Source organism: Malania oleifera, chromosome 4 (genome assembly GCF_029873635.1).
Source record: "Malania oleifera isolate guangnan ecotype guangnan chromosome 4, ASM2987363v1, whole genome shotgun sequence".
In the NCBI taxonomy this organism is placed as follows: Eukaryota; Viridiplantae; Streptophyta; class Magnoliopsida; order Santalales; family Ximeniaceae; genus Malania; species Malania oleifera.
The window spans coordinates 97977308-97992843 of NC_080420.1; the positions used below are offsets into that span (position 1 = coordinate 97977308).

General features: G+C 40.4%; 1 protein-coding gene across 1 annotated transcript in view; it reads left to right on the forward strand.

The window, feature by feature from the left end:
- LOC131154214 (protein ILITYHIA) overlaps nucleotides 1-13180 on the forward strand; it is a 122924-nt gene extending 109744 nt beyond the window's left edge. Inside the window, exon 60 of the mRNA XM_058106834.1 lies at nucleotides 12757-13180. Within this exon, the coding sequence (XP_057962817.1) occupies nucleotides 12757-12799 (43 nt within the window). The 3' untranslated portion in view covers nucleotides 12800-13180. The remainder of the gene's footprint in view (nucleotides 1-12756) is intronic.
- Nucleotides 13181-15536: the final 2356 nt, after the last annotated feature.

A 15536-nucleotide genomic window follows, 5' to 3' on the forward strand; every position in this document is an offset into this window, starting at 1 on the left:
AACCTTGTCAAGGAGTATGGCCCACCCATATGTTGGAAAAATGAATATTAAAATAAGATGCAAAAAAAAATTTAGAAAACTTATTGGTTGTGGTGTGCGTAGCTCTACCCCTAGGGAAGATTTTGTCCCTCCAATACATTGTAGAAGACTCGTTGACATCTACCCCGAGGATACAACAACCTTTACGATTGGCGTGCACTCACCAATTGGGAACAACATGGCTTGGTTAATCCAATCGACACATATTTAACAATGACCACAAGAAAGAAATCATCATTGCATCAGCAACAAAAAGATTTTCAAAGAAAATAATTTTGCGAGGAAGAAGAAAGCACTAGAAGTTCTGTACTTATCTCTCTTTGCCTTGAGATACATGTATATATAAACATTTATTTTAAAACGGTTACAAAACAATCATAAGTCACAAAATGGTTACAAGAAAATTCAAGAAACTGAAAATAATATCCGTTAGAGGAGAGTGGTAAAGGCTTTTCAAATATTTTTACTGAAAATACCAACAATCCCCCTCTATTTTGAAAGGCTAAAAAATATTTGTATCAAGGATAAGTCAATGAAAATGCCTTCCACCCATACATCTGTGACTGAATTCTAACCCAAAAGGGTTGTAGGTAGGGGGGAATGCATCAGCAGCAACAACGACAAAAGAAGTTTTTATTAACGTCTAATATTACCTTAATAGGGCCAATTAAGAGAACCAATGATGTAAAAGAAAAAAAATGATTATACAAGCGTAGATGGAACCCATTGAAATCAGCAGAGAGCAAGCATAGAAAATGGGCAATGCTCCATAATAATAATAATAATAATAATAATAATATGATGATGATGATGATGATGAGCAGTGTAGCATCCATATCATTAGACTTTGTTTTTTTTTTTTTTTTTCCCCTGAAATCTTCCCTAAGATTGCTGGAAAAATGAATATTAAAATAAGATGCGAAAAAAATTTAGAAAACTTATTAGTTGTTGCGTGCTTTGCACTGTCCCTAGGGAAGATTTCACCCCTCCAATAAAGTGTAGAAGGCTCATCGATGTCTACCCTTAGGATACAACAACCGTTCCGATTGGCATGCACTCGCCAGACGGGAGACTAGAATAGTATGTCATGTTTAACGTAGTCAACACGTATTGTAACAATGATGAAAAGAAAGAAATCATCATTGGTTTAGCAACAAAAAGGATTTTCAAAGAAAAAAATTGTGAGGAAGAAAGCACTAGAATTTACGTACTTATTTCTCTTTGCCTTAAGATATATGTTACAAAAACAATTATTTTAAAACGGTCATAAAATTGTCACAAAAATGGTTAACAACATCAGTTGAAACTGTTTTATGACGATTAATAAAACTAAATAAAATATTTAAATGACCATTGGAGGTGAGTAGTGTAAAGGCTTTTGAATTATCTTTACAGAAAAAACAAACACCATGTCCATCCCCGACCATGTTGAATAGTCAACTTAACATTTATGTGCTCCCCTTTCAACAAGATAAACTATCCAACTACTAAGTGCTAGGACAACCCATGATAGGCCATCATAAGCTATTGCCTTGGCACATGAGTTGCCCATGCCATGTGCCTTGGTGTCACGAGCTAAGCTTGTTCAGGGCATTATACTTGCCTGTGACCGCTTATCTTGTGTGCTTAGGATGGGTTTCCATCATGTAAATACTAGTGTAGGGTTAATTTCTGCTAGTAGAGTCTTTGTAAGCCAAATAAGGCAGTATGACTCCTCGGTCACTTTGATGTTTCCTAGTGCCAGGATGATAATTACATAAAAACTTCTTTAGGGGAGGGTGAGTGTTCATCAGTCATTGTAAAACTCACTAGCAATTGTCAACGTGCTTAGCCTACTTGCCTCCCTCGCTAAGTACAACATGTCAACGAAGGATTTGTTAATGAATTACGTTTGCTTCAATGTTTACTGCTTGGTTGCCACGGCTTTCATGAATTGATTATTATTTCCACTGCCATCTGATTGAATGTTAATGAAAGTGCTTCGTGGATGAATGTTTGTAAACGATAGGCTGGCTAGTTAAACAAGAGTGCTTTAGCTAGCGCCGCACGGCCCGTTCACAACGGTGTGAAAAGAGGCGGACCGTGACATTTGGTATCAGAACCAAGTCGGTGACACTTGGTGAGAGCCCAAGGTTGAGTTGCTACGTGAATTCGATTGCCTTCATTGTTGGATTTGGAAAGCTTTGGTAAGTGATCATGGCACCAAACAATGCTGAGAGGATCAGCGTGCTGAAAGCACAGGTTGAGGAAACAACCAACATTATGGCCGCGGAGGTGGCCCAGATGAGAGAACTTGTTGATGAAGTGATGGGATCACAAAAACATCAAGCAGGTTTGATAGGCGACATGTCAGAGGACTTTCGCCACACTGTGGAAACTTTGCGAGCCCGGATGACAGATCTGGATGCAAAGGTAAATGTGATGGTTCTTGCTATGGGGAACTCCAACACTCCGGGAGTTAGCAAGACCAAGGTGCCAGAACCCAAGACGTATGGGGGTGCCTAAGATGCCAAGGAGTTAGAGAACTTCTTGTTTGATGTGGAGCAGTACTTTCGCGTTGTAAGGATGGCCTCAGAACAAGCAAAGGTGGATACTGCGACCATGTACTTGGTTGGTGATGCCAAACTGTGGTGGCGTACCAAGTACAAAGAAATTGAAAATGGAAACTTTGTAATTGATAGTTGGGCAGACTTGAGGAGAGAGCTTAAGGCCCAATTCTTTCCTGAGAACGTGTATAATGCAAGGAGAAAACTGAGAGATCTCAAGCATACGGGGTCAATCAACGAATATGTGAAACAATTTTTTGCTTTAATGTTGGATATTCGGGATATGTCGGAGAAGAACAAGCTGTTCTATTTTCTTGAGGGGATGAAACCATGGCCAAGAACTAAACTTCATAGGCAAAGGGTTCAAGACTTGTCAACTGCACAAGCGGCTGCAGAACGCTTGACAGACTACGCTGGTGATGAAACCACTTCGTCCAAACGGTTTGGCGGAGAGGGCAACAGTGGAAAGTCTTTCAAGAATGGCAAACCCAAGAGTGGGGGAGCCAACTCTAAATCATCAACCTCACAGGAAGCTTCGTCGTCTCAAGGGTTCAACACACGCAATGGAAAGGGGAAGAGTAAAATTGAGTGTTTCTTGTGTCGAGGTCCTCATAGAGTTTTTGAGTGCCCTCACAAAGCATCACTTAATGCCTTACAGGCTTCCATTGTAGAACAGGCAGTGGAAGACGATGGGGAAGAGGATGATGCCCCGAGGGTGGGTTCAGTGCAGTTAGTGAACGCATTGGAAAAGCAGGCAAAAACACCGAAAGTTACACGAGCAAAAGGGTTAATGTTTGTGGACTTGAGGATAAATGGGAAGAGTACTCGCGCTCTACTCATAATTTTGTTTCGCAGTTGGAAGCAGGGAGACTTAACTTATCCTTAGAGAAGGATACAGGATGCGTGAAAGCAATTAACTCTGTAGCCCAGCCTACTCTGGGAGTAGCCAAGCAAGTGGCTATAAAGCTTGGACAGTGGGAAGGTCATGCGAATTTCACAACGGTGCCATTGGATGACTATCCAGTCATTCTAGGAATGGAGTTCCTAATGGGGACGAGGGTAGTGCTGATGCCTTCGGCTGGTTCCCTGTGTCTGATGGGAGATCACTCGTGCATGGTGCAAGTCGTTGCAACGAAAGGAGACGACAGGAAGTCCTTTTCAGCCATACAACTCAATGAAGGATTGGGTCAGGGTGAGCAGACACGTCTAGCCACGGTGGTGGTAGACAAAGAAGTAGGCCAAGAGCTAGAGCCTACGACCATCCAAGCGGTGTTGGATGAGGATAAGGAGGTGTTGCCAGATAAGCTGCCTCAAAATTTGCCTTCACGACGGACTGTGGAGCAAGAGATCGAGTTGTTATCAGGAGTGAAACCACCTGCTAAAGGGCCATGTCGGATTGCGCCTCGAGAGATAGTAGAGTTGGGGAAGCAACTTGATGAAGTGGAAGCGGGATGTGTTCGCCCTTCCAAAACATCGTTGGGAGCATCGGTGTCGTTTCAGAGGAAACATGAAGAGCATCTACGGAAGGTGTTCGACAGGCTGAAGGGAAACAGTCTGGATTTGAAGAAGGAGAATTTCTCTTTCACTCGGCGGAGCAACAAATTCCTTGGTCAAGTCGTTGAACAAGGTCGTATCCGGAGGGGTATGGAAGGTAAGGATGATTCAAGAATGGAAGATCCCAACGACAGTGAAGGAGTTGCGTTCCTTTCTTGGCCTTACTGGATGCTACAGGAAGTTCATTGAGGGGTATTCACGGAGAATGACTCCAAGGACAGGACTACTGGGGAGGTATTATTGGCCACACACGCGGGATGATGTGATTGATTATACCAAAACTTGTCTCACTTGCCAACAAGACAAGGGGGAGCGGAAGAAGTATGGTACTTTCATGGCCGCACCAAAGTACTGTTCGGCAGAGGGGGCGACACAATTGTTCCTTGTGACTGTTGTGAAACATTGGGGTGTTCCCCAAGTTATTATTTGTGACCAAGATTTAATGTTCACTGACAACTTCTTGACAGAGTTTTTCAAGATATTGAGGTCACACCTTGACATCTCTTCGAGTTATCATCGACAGACAAACGAACAGATGAAGAGATTCAGAGAGCTGCTAGATGAGTACTTGTGCCATTGTGTCAATGACAACTAGAAGAATGGCGTGTAACTACTTGATGTGGCTCCATTCTGTGGCAACGCCCAAAGGCGCTCAACAACCAACAAGAGCCCTTTTGAGCTTGTTACAGACCAGCTGCCGCTGTTACCTCACACAGTGGGCGAGCCGTACAGACGAAAGAGTCCCAGGGCGTACATCTTCACCAGTGAAGGGAGAAAGAATGCAGAGTTTGCCCAAGCCTATCTGGAGAAAGCTTCTAAGAAGATGAAGAAGTGGGCAGATCAGGAGAGAAGACCGCAATTTCATGTCAATTGCCTCAAACCATTCAACGCCAACACCAATGACCTGAGCAGAAGTCAGTCAAACAGCGCAGAGTTGAAGATAGTGCAACCTGACAGACATGATGTTGAAGAGATCCTTGTAGACAGGAAGTTCCTATCCTCAAGGAAGAAGCGGCAAAAGTTCCTAGTGAAGTGGAAGTGCCTTGATGACAAAGAAATCAGCTGGATTTCTATGGAAGATTTGAAGCCATTCGTGGACAAAGTTGAAGTGTAACTTTCGCCAAAAGTCTACGAGGCCGTCGACCGCATAAGTGGGGGAGAATGTCACGAGCTAAGCTTGTTCAGGGTATTATGCTTGCCTGTGACCGCTTATCTCGTGTGCTTAGGATTGATTTCCATCATGTAAATACTAGTGTAGGGTTAATTTCTACTAGTAGAGTCTTTGTAAGCCAAATAAGGCAGTATGACTCCTCGGTCACTTTGATGTTTCCTAGTGCCAGGATGATAATTACATAAAAACTTCTTTAGGGGAGGGTGAGTGTTCATCAGTCATTGTAAAACTCACTAGCAATTGTCAACGTGCTTAGCCTACTTGCCTCCCTCGCTAAGTACAACATGTCAACGGAGGATTTGTTAATGAATTACGTTTGCTTCAATGTTTACTGCTTGGTTGCCATGGCTTTCATGAATTGATTATTATTTCCGCTGCCATCTGATTGAATGTTAATGAAAGTGCTTCGTGGATGAATGTTTGTAAACGATAGGCTGGCTAGTTAAACAAGAGTGCTTTAGCTAGCGCCGCACGGCCCGTTCACAACGGTATGAAAAGAGGCGGACCGTGACATTGACAATGTCAAACTACTCAAGGGTCTAACAAACCACACCCACCAGAAGGCACTAACGTCCTTGTTGAGAGGCTATCAACATAGTCCCTAATCTGTTTCTCAGAATGTCATAAAGTCACATCTCACTCCCGTGTAGTTGCTGCTTCTAACAAACCTTTCCTCTATAACAAGTGATGGGTTCTTCGATTCTTTTTACTTTGTCCCTCATCAAGGATCCTAATTGACATCATTGTCAAACTATTTCCTTATCATGAGTAGAGCTCCCTTTGCCTACCTCCTATTCTCATTTAAGAGGTCTATGTGGTAAGGCTTCAAGAAACTCACAGGGAAAGTGGGTGAACCTTCAGTCTCTCAAGTAGCTTCAATCTAAATTCAACATTTTCCACCTCCTGAATTTCAAATGGGCCATCATACTTGGGGATCAACCCCCTATGCACTATCTTGCTACTAATTTTCTTTCGCATATGAAGTGTTTGTTTCAAAAGAACCATGTCTCCTTGAAACTGAACATCCCTTATCTTTTTGTTTGCATGTTTTTTCATCGTCCGACCTATCTTGAACAAGCTGTCTCTTGCCTCTTCAAGAAACCTCTTATTTATTGTATGCTAACTGATATGTAGCAGGACATTTCCCACTAGTACGCTGTACATGCAATTCATGTGGGGTGTGGTCGAATCCCCAAAGCCAACTCAAATGGACTCATCCTTGCGGAAGAAGATTTATGTAGATTGTAGCAGAACTAGGCATTATCAAGTAAATCAACCCAATTCTTCTGACTTGCAGTCACATAGTGCCTCAAATACTCTTTAAGCAAAGCAGTCGCCCCCTCAGTTTGGCCGTCAGTTTGAGGGTGATTGCTTGTTGAGAACTTCAACTCAGTCCCCATTTGGTTGAACAAGGGTGTCCAGAATCTACCTGTAATTTTGTCTTTGTCACTTACTATATCCTCTAGCATCCCAAAGTGTTTAACTAGATGTTCGAAGAACTCTGTGACCACTTTTGCAGGACAAGCATGTAGTGCTGGTATGAACACTAAATAATTAGAAAACCAATCTATAATCACAAAAATGGATTGCAGGTTCTTTACCTTTGGTAATCCCCAATAAAGGCACATTTCTCCATGGATTTTTTGGAATAGGAAGAGGTTGCAGCAACCCTACCTCCCTTTGTCTCTCCCAACTTGTCGACACACGAGATGTCTTGACATAAGCTTTAACATCTTCCTCCATTTTAGGTCAGAAATACGATCTGGTTAGAAATGCCAGCGTTCCTTCCCTTCTCGGATGACCAGCCCATTGTGCATCATCCACCTCTTGCAAATAACTCATTTTTGAGTCTTCCAATAGAAGGAATGTATACTTCGCTACCCATTGTGTATAACGAACTGTTCTCCTACCAATACCGGCATACACTTCCATCATTCACCATCTACTGGAGTCTATTGAACTGTGAATATGTCTTTGCAGCATCTCGAACACGGTCTAAGAACCTGCATTCTAATTGTGTAAGGGTTGTGACATATGCTTCCATTTCTTTCTGACTCAAAGCATTAACTAATTGGTTCTGCCTCCTTCGTTTGTGCACCCATTCAGAGTTGAACTCAGCTAGAAACTCTTGCCACCAGGCTTCTTCTGAGTTTTGAAGTAAGTATTGGCCACATTATTGGTCCCCCCAATGAACTGAGTTCCCAATAGGTAATGCTTCCAAGTCTCTCAGCAATGCACTACTACGGTCATTTCTTTATCATGAGTGGAGCACCAAATCTTGACTTCGTTTAGTTTTCTACTCACAAAGGGCACTAGATGTCCCTCTTGCACTAGAAATCCTCTGATGACATTATCAGAAACAACTATATGTACCTCAAACGGTAGATCAAATATAAGCAACCACAGCACCAGTTCTGATGACACTGCCAGCTTCAGGCCATCAAAGGCATTTTGAGACTTATTTGTCCATGCCAATTTATTGGCTTGAACTAGTCTGTCAATGGGACAACTCTTTTCGAGTACCCATGGATACTTCCAGTAGTAGTTAGCATAATCCTGAAACAAATGCAACTCAGTCACCTTTGATGCTGCAGGCCAGTCAAGGATGGCCTTTATCTTTTGTTCATCCATACACACTTGCCCTTTTCTAACCCAATGATCCCAAGAACATAACTTCTTGACGAAAAAATTCAAATTTTCCCTTCTTGACATACAATTAGTTTTCCCTCAACTCACTAAACACTTTCCTCAATTGCTGCACAGTCTTCCAAAGAATTGTTGTAGACAATGATATCCTTCAAATAGATAACAATAAACCAACCTATAAATTCGTAGAAAACATCATTCATTAAATTATAAAAAGTTGCAAGGGCATTAGTCAAACTGAATAGCATTACTAGGAACTGGTAGGAATCATATCAAATCACACAGGCCGTCTTAGACTCATCCCTTTTTGCTAGTCACTTGCCAATAGCCTGACTGCAAGTCTAACTTTGTGAAGAATGATGCTTTTGCCTATTGATCGAACAACTCAACATTGGGACTAGATATTTGTTTTTTTATTGTGACCTTGTTCAAGGCCCGATATCTACATACATCCATGGTGAACCGTCCTGCTTCTTTTGGAACAACACGAGCACCATAAGGGGCATTGGAGGGTTGAGCAAGTCCTGCACTAAGCAACTCATCCAACTGCTTTCTTAATTTTTCCAACTCCAAAGGTCTCATTTTCTAGCAGGGCTTGTGCAGGAGGTCTAGCACTAGGAATCAACTCTATTTGATGATCGGTTGCACATTTGGGTGGGAGAGATTTTAAGAGTTCTGCGGGCACAGAGAACTCTCCCAAAAGTTCTACAACCACATCGGGGACTTTCACCATCTGATTTGGTTTGATCTCCACAAGTGCAGCCAAGAATGTAGAGTCCCCCTTTCCTCAATCCTTTATTCAATTACATGGCTGAGATGACACCCACCTTCCGCTTACCACACTTCTTGCTTGGATCCTTGTACACCGCAAAAACAAATGCAAGATGCCTTCTCATAAGAAATTAAAATTCCAGCAATGTGAGGCATTAGCATCACTTTAGCATTCACAATGAATTCCATGCCAAATATCATATCAAAATCATCTAAGGGCATCGTTGTTGGACTACATTTTCCTTCCCATGATCCCACTGTTAGGACAGTTGCAGCCATTCCCTGAATAGGCCTTGCCTCTAAATTTACAACCTTGATCCAACTTGAATTTTGAGTGAGTTTGAAGCCAAGCTTTATTGCCTCGTTCTCTGCAACAAAGTTATGCTTGGCCCTATAATCCACCATAGCATTGACTTCAACATCATTGATCTTCACAAGTACATGCATTAGACCTTTCTAAGGAAATGGATTCGCAACAGTGATAGCATTCAGCAACTGCAATAGGTTGACATGTGAAGGCGCCTCTTTATCTGAATCACCATCTTTCGTATTTGAGGTTACCAATGCATTCAACTTCTTTTGCTTAATACAGTCACGGGAACAGTGAGGACCATTGCAGATGAAACAACTAGACTTCTGGGAACTTTGGGAAGCATCCTTCCCTTTGTTCTAGTCTTGACTTTCACCTTTAGAGTTCTCCCGTTTATCCTTCTTCTTCCCCCTTATCCTCCTTGGCCTTACCCTTAACCCTGTCTTTCTTTATCTTGGCCCTGGGACCCTCAGACTTAGCGTTGACTCTAAAATCAACCAAGCCATCTCCTACTGCAATAGCTGCTGGGAGATCTTTTGCTTCTTGTCTACGTAGTTCCTTCTTGGACATAATCCTGCACAGTTTCGGTGATCTTCAATCATTTGAGGGAATCCCTTGCAGCCCAAGTCGTGTTGCAAGGAAGGAATTGATCTTTCAACTCTTTCTTCAAGGTTCCCTACGTCTCAACTCCTGCATCATCCTTTGTCTGCATACACCACCATTACTTTGCACCACTCGACAGACACATCGATGTTGTGGCAACCTTCTCATTCTTAGGAATGTGAGCAACCTTGAAATATTCCTCCTTGCCCTATAGGACAATTGTTAAGGTTCTTTGCACTATGACTTCAAAGGATTTTCGAATTTTGTGAGGCCTCACCCCTACTAGAGCTTGAGAAGATGGTGCTTTTCACCAAAGTAATTTCACCATCTATCGAGCCAATTTTGCCATTCAAGGTTTTTGTAAGGGGTGTTATGTCACTCAACTGCATTGATATTTTGGCTTCTGTGGAAACCACAAAATCAGCATGCCTTTGTTGCAATTCAACCAATTCGTTGGTAAATAGCTCGCACTGCACCGCCAATTGAACTGCATCATTAGCCTTTGGAAAGGTTGTGTTGGACATAGCTAGCATTTTCCACCCACATGTTAATACACAGTTGACACTGCAACTACCTAGGGTCTGTAGTTAACAACTCAATCGCCAAGGTTGTGCTGGGCTCTACCAACATTTTCCATTAAGGCTAAAACAAGTTATGCTTAAAACTAAGCTGCTAGAAACATGGCTAGATGTCAACCCACAAATTTGCCCACCAACAAAGCCCATCTCCAACCTTACAAGGAGAAACTGCAAGTAATTGCCCTGCCTAGACAAGATGTCAACACTGCAAACATTTGACATTGACACTACATGGACACTACATGCTACTCACGTGTCAACACTTCGTGTTAAGCATGGTTTTCCCTTAATTATGACTTATTCCACGTCCCAACAACACCATTTGTCAATGAAGCCTTCGACATAACTGAGTTAACCATTCAACCATGCCAATTGAAACTAGCCACCATAAGCAACTTTGTCAAGGGTCATGGCCTCAACTATGTCCACCCCTAACCATATTATTTGATCCCCCTTTAGCAACATAGACTATCCAACCACCGAGTGCCAAGACAACCATGATAGGTCATCTTAAGCTAGTGCCTTGGTGCAAGAGTTGTCCATGCTATGTGCCTTGGCAATGTCAAGATACTCAAGGATTTGATAGTAACCCATCCCATGTACACAAGGCAAGCAGTCACAGGCAAGCATAATTCCCTGAGCAAGCTTAGTTTGTGACACCAAGCCATTTCTTCTACCCCTTTATAAGCGCTTTTGACCAACTTTGGGTTGCTCTGTAATTTTACTTTGAAGTTGGGTACCCATAACCCCACTTAACTTCAGGGGTGTCTAGGTTAACTTAATGGAGGCTCTTCTTCTTGCCTTGCCTTTTGCCCGCATTATTACTCACTACTTCATCATAATGATGTCTACTTACACATCCATTCTTTCCATTCTCTAAATTCCCTCAAACTTACCTTTCTTGCCATTTACCCTTCTTGCCATTGTTATCTCATGATCATCATGATCATCATGACCATCATCTTTACTTGATTCAATGAATCCCTCTTCTTAGTTTCTCAAAGATTCATTCCCTTTTCTTTATTAATCCTCCTCTAATTCGGTGAATCCCTCTTTCCCTTCAGTTAGTTTACTAATAATCCATATTATTAATTTATTAATTAATAACATAAATAAATATAAAATGGGAAAATATTAACTTTAGAAATTTCATTTTATAAAAATTTGATTGGGTAATATGAAATTTGGAAAATGATTTTACGTAGCATATAAATTATAACTCGTAATAATATAGATTTGAGATTAAAAAATCAAGTTAAGAAATAGGAAAATATTAGCTAAGAAATATGTACTTGTAATTTGTGAGTGGTAAACAGTAACTTAATTCTATTGTATGAATCTAGATTATAAGTTGCATATAGTAAAAAGTAGACGAAATAAAAAAACGAAAAAATAATATTATGATGATGATGGGAAAAAAGAAAAATTAAAGTACGCAATTGAGACCATGCATTTTTTTGGTGCTCCAATCTACTGAAATCTTGATTTCATGCTTCTTTCTTTCTTGATCCAATCAAGTTTCTATTCCTCAGAATCCTAGAGACTAGGAAGTAAAGGAAAGTCATTTGAAATCTTTTACAGTTGATGCCCCCTTGGGGATGCTCAGGTGGTAAGGCTTGGGCCTGGCTGTCCGCATGGTCGAGGGTTTGAGTCCACTACCCTTGAGATCATACTCATGATTTACCTGGAAGCTAGCTGTGGAGTCTGTCATCCTTCCCTCGGTTTGGTGCCGCTTTGGGGGGATCCGAAGGGTTCGTCCAAGGCTGGAATTCTGGGTTATAAAAAAATAATAAATAAATAATCTTTTACCGTTGATTAAGTCAACTGACTTGCATAGTATCCCATGTGGGATGTTATGCCATCATTTCTCGGAGAAATTTGCAATATGGATGATACAGGCTGTCTATTGGGTGATGCCTTGTGAATTTTGCCAACTATTTGTGACCGAATGAGGGGTGTTAATGGGCAATGACATGTATAGGACAATTTGGTGGATGATGAAAACTGATTTTTAATACCATGCTGCTAAGTTATGATCCATTGCATCCAATATTGTCTAACCATCATCCATTAGAGGTGGAACTGGGGATCCCTGGAAGTAGAAAGATTTTTGAGATTAGGCCAGCTTTTGGCATCTTTAAGATTGAGCCCTTAAGACAAACCTCTCCACCAAAAATGCAAATGGATAAAAAAGTTCTGCGCTTTTGGAGTCGTCGATAATTATGCTAACCCAAATGAGAAGGCATATAGAGGCTCTTTCTTTCCTTTGTGGTGTTGGAAGACCTGTTTGTCTTAAAGAAATAATTAGTTAGTCTAGACAGGGTTAAAATATTGCTTGATTCCTCGTGCATGTAGCATGTCTGCAAATCCATGGATTTCTTTTAGATTCCTTTTTTTTTTTTTTTTTTTTTATTGTGCACACGCCCAATCATGTGCATGTGTTTGTGCACATGCTGAAGTTAATTTCAATATGATTGTTTTATATTCATTTGTGCATGTAGAAATTTATTTAAATTGAGAATGGATTTTGAAATGCAGTGACCAGAGCGATGACAGTGAAGATGATTTGGCAAGTGGCTGAACCTTTCTCTTCATCATCTTTATTGTTATTATTATTATTTTGGAGCTTTCTGCCAAGAACGAGAGAATGAGGATTGACACGAGCGTCTGAGCTCTGCGGCTGATACATTCTCCGGCATTTATTTGTCCTATTATATTTATAGGAAAACATACACACATAAAGATGCATACACACGTAGATGACGAAATGCCATGTAATTGCCGAGGGAAGATGAAATTTTGCAGCTTGGCCTTCCCTTTTTTATGATTTTTGTACAATGTCAATGTTATTGAGAAGCGCTTCAGTAGGACTTTCCCCGAGACCTTTTTTGTCTGTAAATCATGTCTCTCTTCAATGATATTTTTTTCGTCGATGGAAGTAAAGATTATTGTGTGGCATGTAGATATGGTCTTGATTTTTTTCTCAAGTAAAAATTCTGACTTGTATAGCAGAATGCTCGCCTGTCTGGAGGACCATTTGCTATCGCAAATGTTGGCCTTTCCGGGTTACAAACCCTCGGAAGGTTAATGCAATTGATGCAGATTATACCTCAATGTGCAATTTTGTGAGTATTTTGGAAGAGCAGGCGGGAGGTTTTGCGGAAAACAAACTAAAAAGGTAAATGAGTTGAGCTGAGCCAGAGTCAAAAAATTGAACACATCAAATCTAATGTAAAAGAAAAGGCAATTGACATATTTCTTGAATGTTGTCCGAGGAATGAGTTCTGAAAGGGCTTCATATGGGTGGCCACGACTTCTATAAAGCCAATATTTCTAAGTTAATATAAAGTTAATGCTGTAAAATGGGTATAAGAAATTGTTTCAATAAATGAAATTAAAATAGACAGGGTGTGTTAAAAATAACTAAAAAAAATTGAAGGAATAAACGCACGATTAATTTATTTTTAGTATCATTTCATAAGTCATGATAAATTGAAATAATTTAATATTAATAGATTAGCATCAATCTTTTCGCATTAAATCTTAAGCTTCTAAATTCATCTTCCTTTGATAATTTGATTAAACGAGGATTATGAATAAAATGAGCACCATTGCACGGCATTATGATGAAGGTCGTCAAAGAGTGTACCATCTTGTACAATCTTACTCTTCTATACAGGTAGACTATTACCTTCGAATCCGTGCACCTGTGCCTAATTGATTGGTTATAAAGAAGCAACCTTATCAACAGTCGCATAGTATTTTCTATGTAGATTAGGAAAATGAGAGTCTTTATTAATGAATTAAGCAGATATATGGGAAAGATGTAAAATGTCATTGATGTGAATTATTGACATAAGAAATAATCAAATTATGGACTAGAGGAATTTAGAGGTTTTGTAAATGTTTGTCCTTGCCATGAACTCCACCCAACTCCCCTTCGTCGACTCTCCAAGAGAGACAATTGCAGAGGCCTTCGCAGCAACTCTATTCCATCAGTTTCCTACCTCTGCTCCCTAATAGCTAGAGAGGTCGTGTTGCTACCGTACTGCATCACCCTTTGCCACCTCCTCCCCCTCGATTGTTTGGCCAGCCATAACCCACTCGCAGGTGCTCCATACGAGGATGGGAGAGTTCGATAGCTTCAAAACTGAGTTCAGTAATCCGTTTGGATTTGGTGACCTATGCATTCCAGAATATCCAAGTAAACATGCATGTCTCTTACATTTAATTGGATAAAAAGAAATTCTTTGTATTATTTCTTGTATCTCAATTCGTAAATCAATAGACCACGTATATACATGACTTACAAATCAACTAATTACTATAAACTAACTGGAAAACAAATAACTGACTTAACAAATTGGAAACGGTCAACGGTTACAGGGCAAACCGTCGATGGTTTCAGACAAAAACAAAACTGTAGATAAAAACAAGATAATGGTTGCAATGGTTTCAGACAGAGAGCAAACCGTCGATATATTCACTGTAACCATCGACGGTTTTATCCTAAAACATCCTGAAGTCTCAGTTTTCTTCTTTATATTGCATACCATGCTCTTCTGTCTTCACATGCAGGCTTCCTCATTAATAGAAGTCATAAATTTAATACTCCCCTTCAAGATGGAGTGTAAATATTGATTACACCCATCTTGGAAAGAATATTAAAGAAGAGATTGTAACTAAGGGGCTTAGTCAAAATATCGGCTAACTAACCAGCTAAAGAAACATGTAATGCTTTCAAAATGCATGCCAACAGTTGTTTTCTAACAATATGACAATCAATGTCAATATGTTTTGTACGTTCATGAAAAATTGGGTTGGCGGCTATATGCAAGGCAGCCTCATTGTAATGAAAAAAACATAGTCAGTTTACATTGGGGTGCAAGTAAATATTTCAACAAATGTTGCAACCAAATAATTTCACATGTAGTCGTTGCCATGACACGATATTCAACCTCTGCTGTAGACCTAGACATTGTATCCTGCTTCTTGGATTTCCATGAAATGAGGGATTGCCCAAGAAACATACAAAAACCAGTAATGGATTTTCTAGTGTCTCTGCATGCACCCCAATTTGCATCACAAAATGCCTTCAACTGTAAATCATTTGATGATGTAAAGAATAACCCTTGACCAGGGTTGCTTTTAATGTATCTCAAGACACGATGAGCAGCAGCCAAATGAGTTTCAGTGGGATTTGCAACAAACTGACTTAATATTTGAATAGAAAATGACAAGTCGAGTCTTGTAATGGTCAAGTAGAAAAGTCTGCCTACTAATCTTATGTAACAAAGTGGATTAGAGAGAGGCTCTCC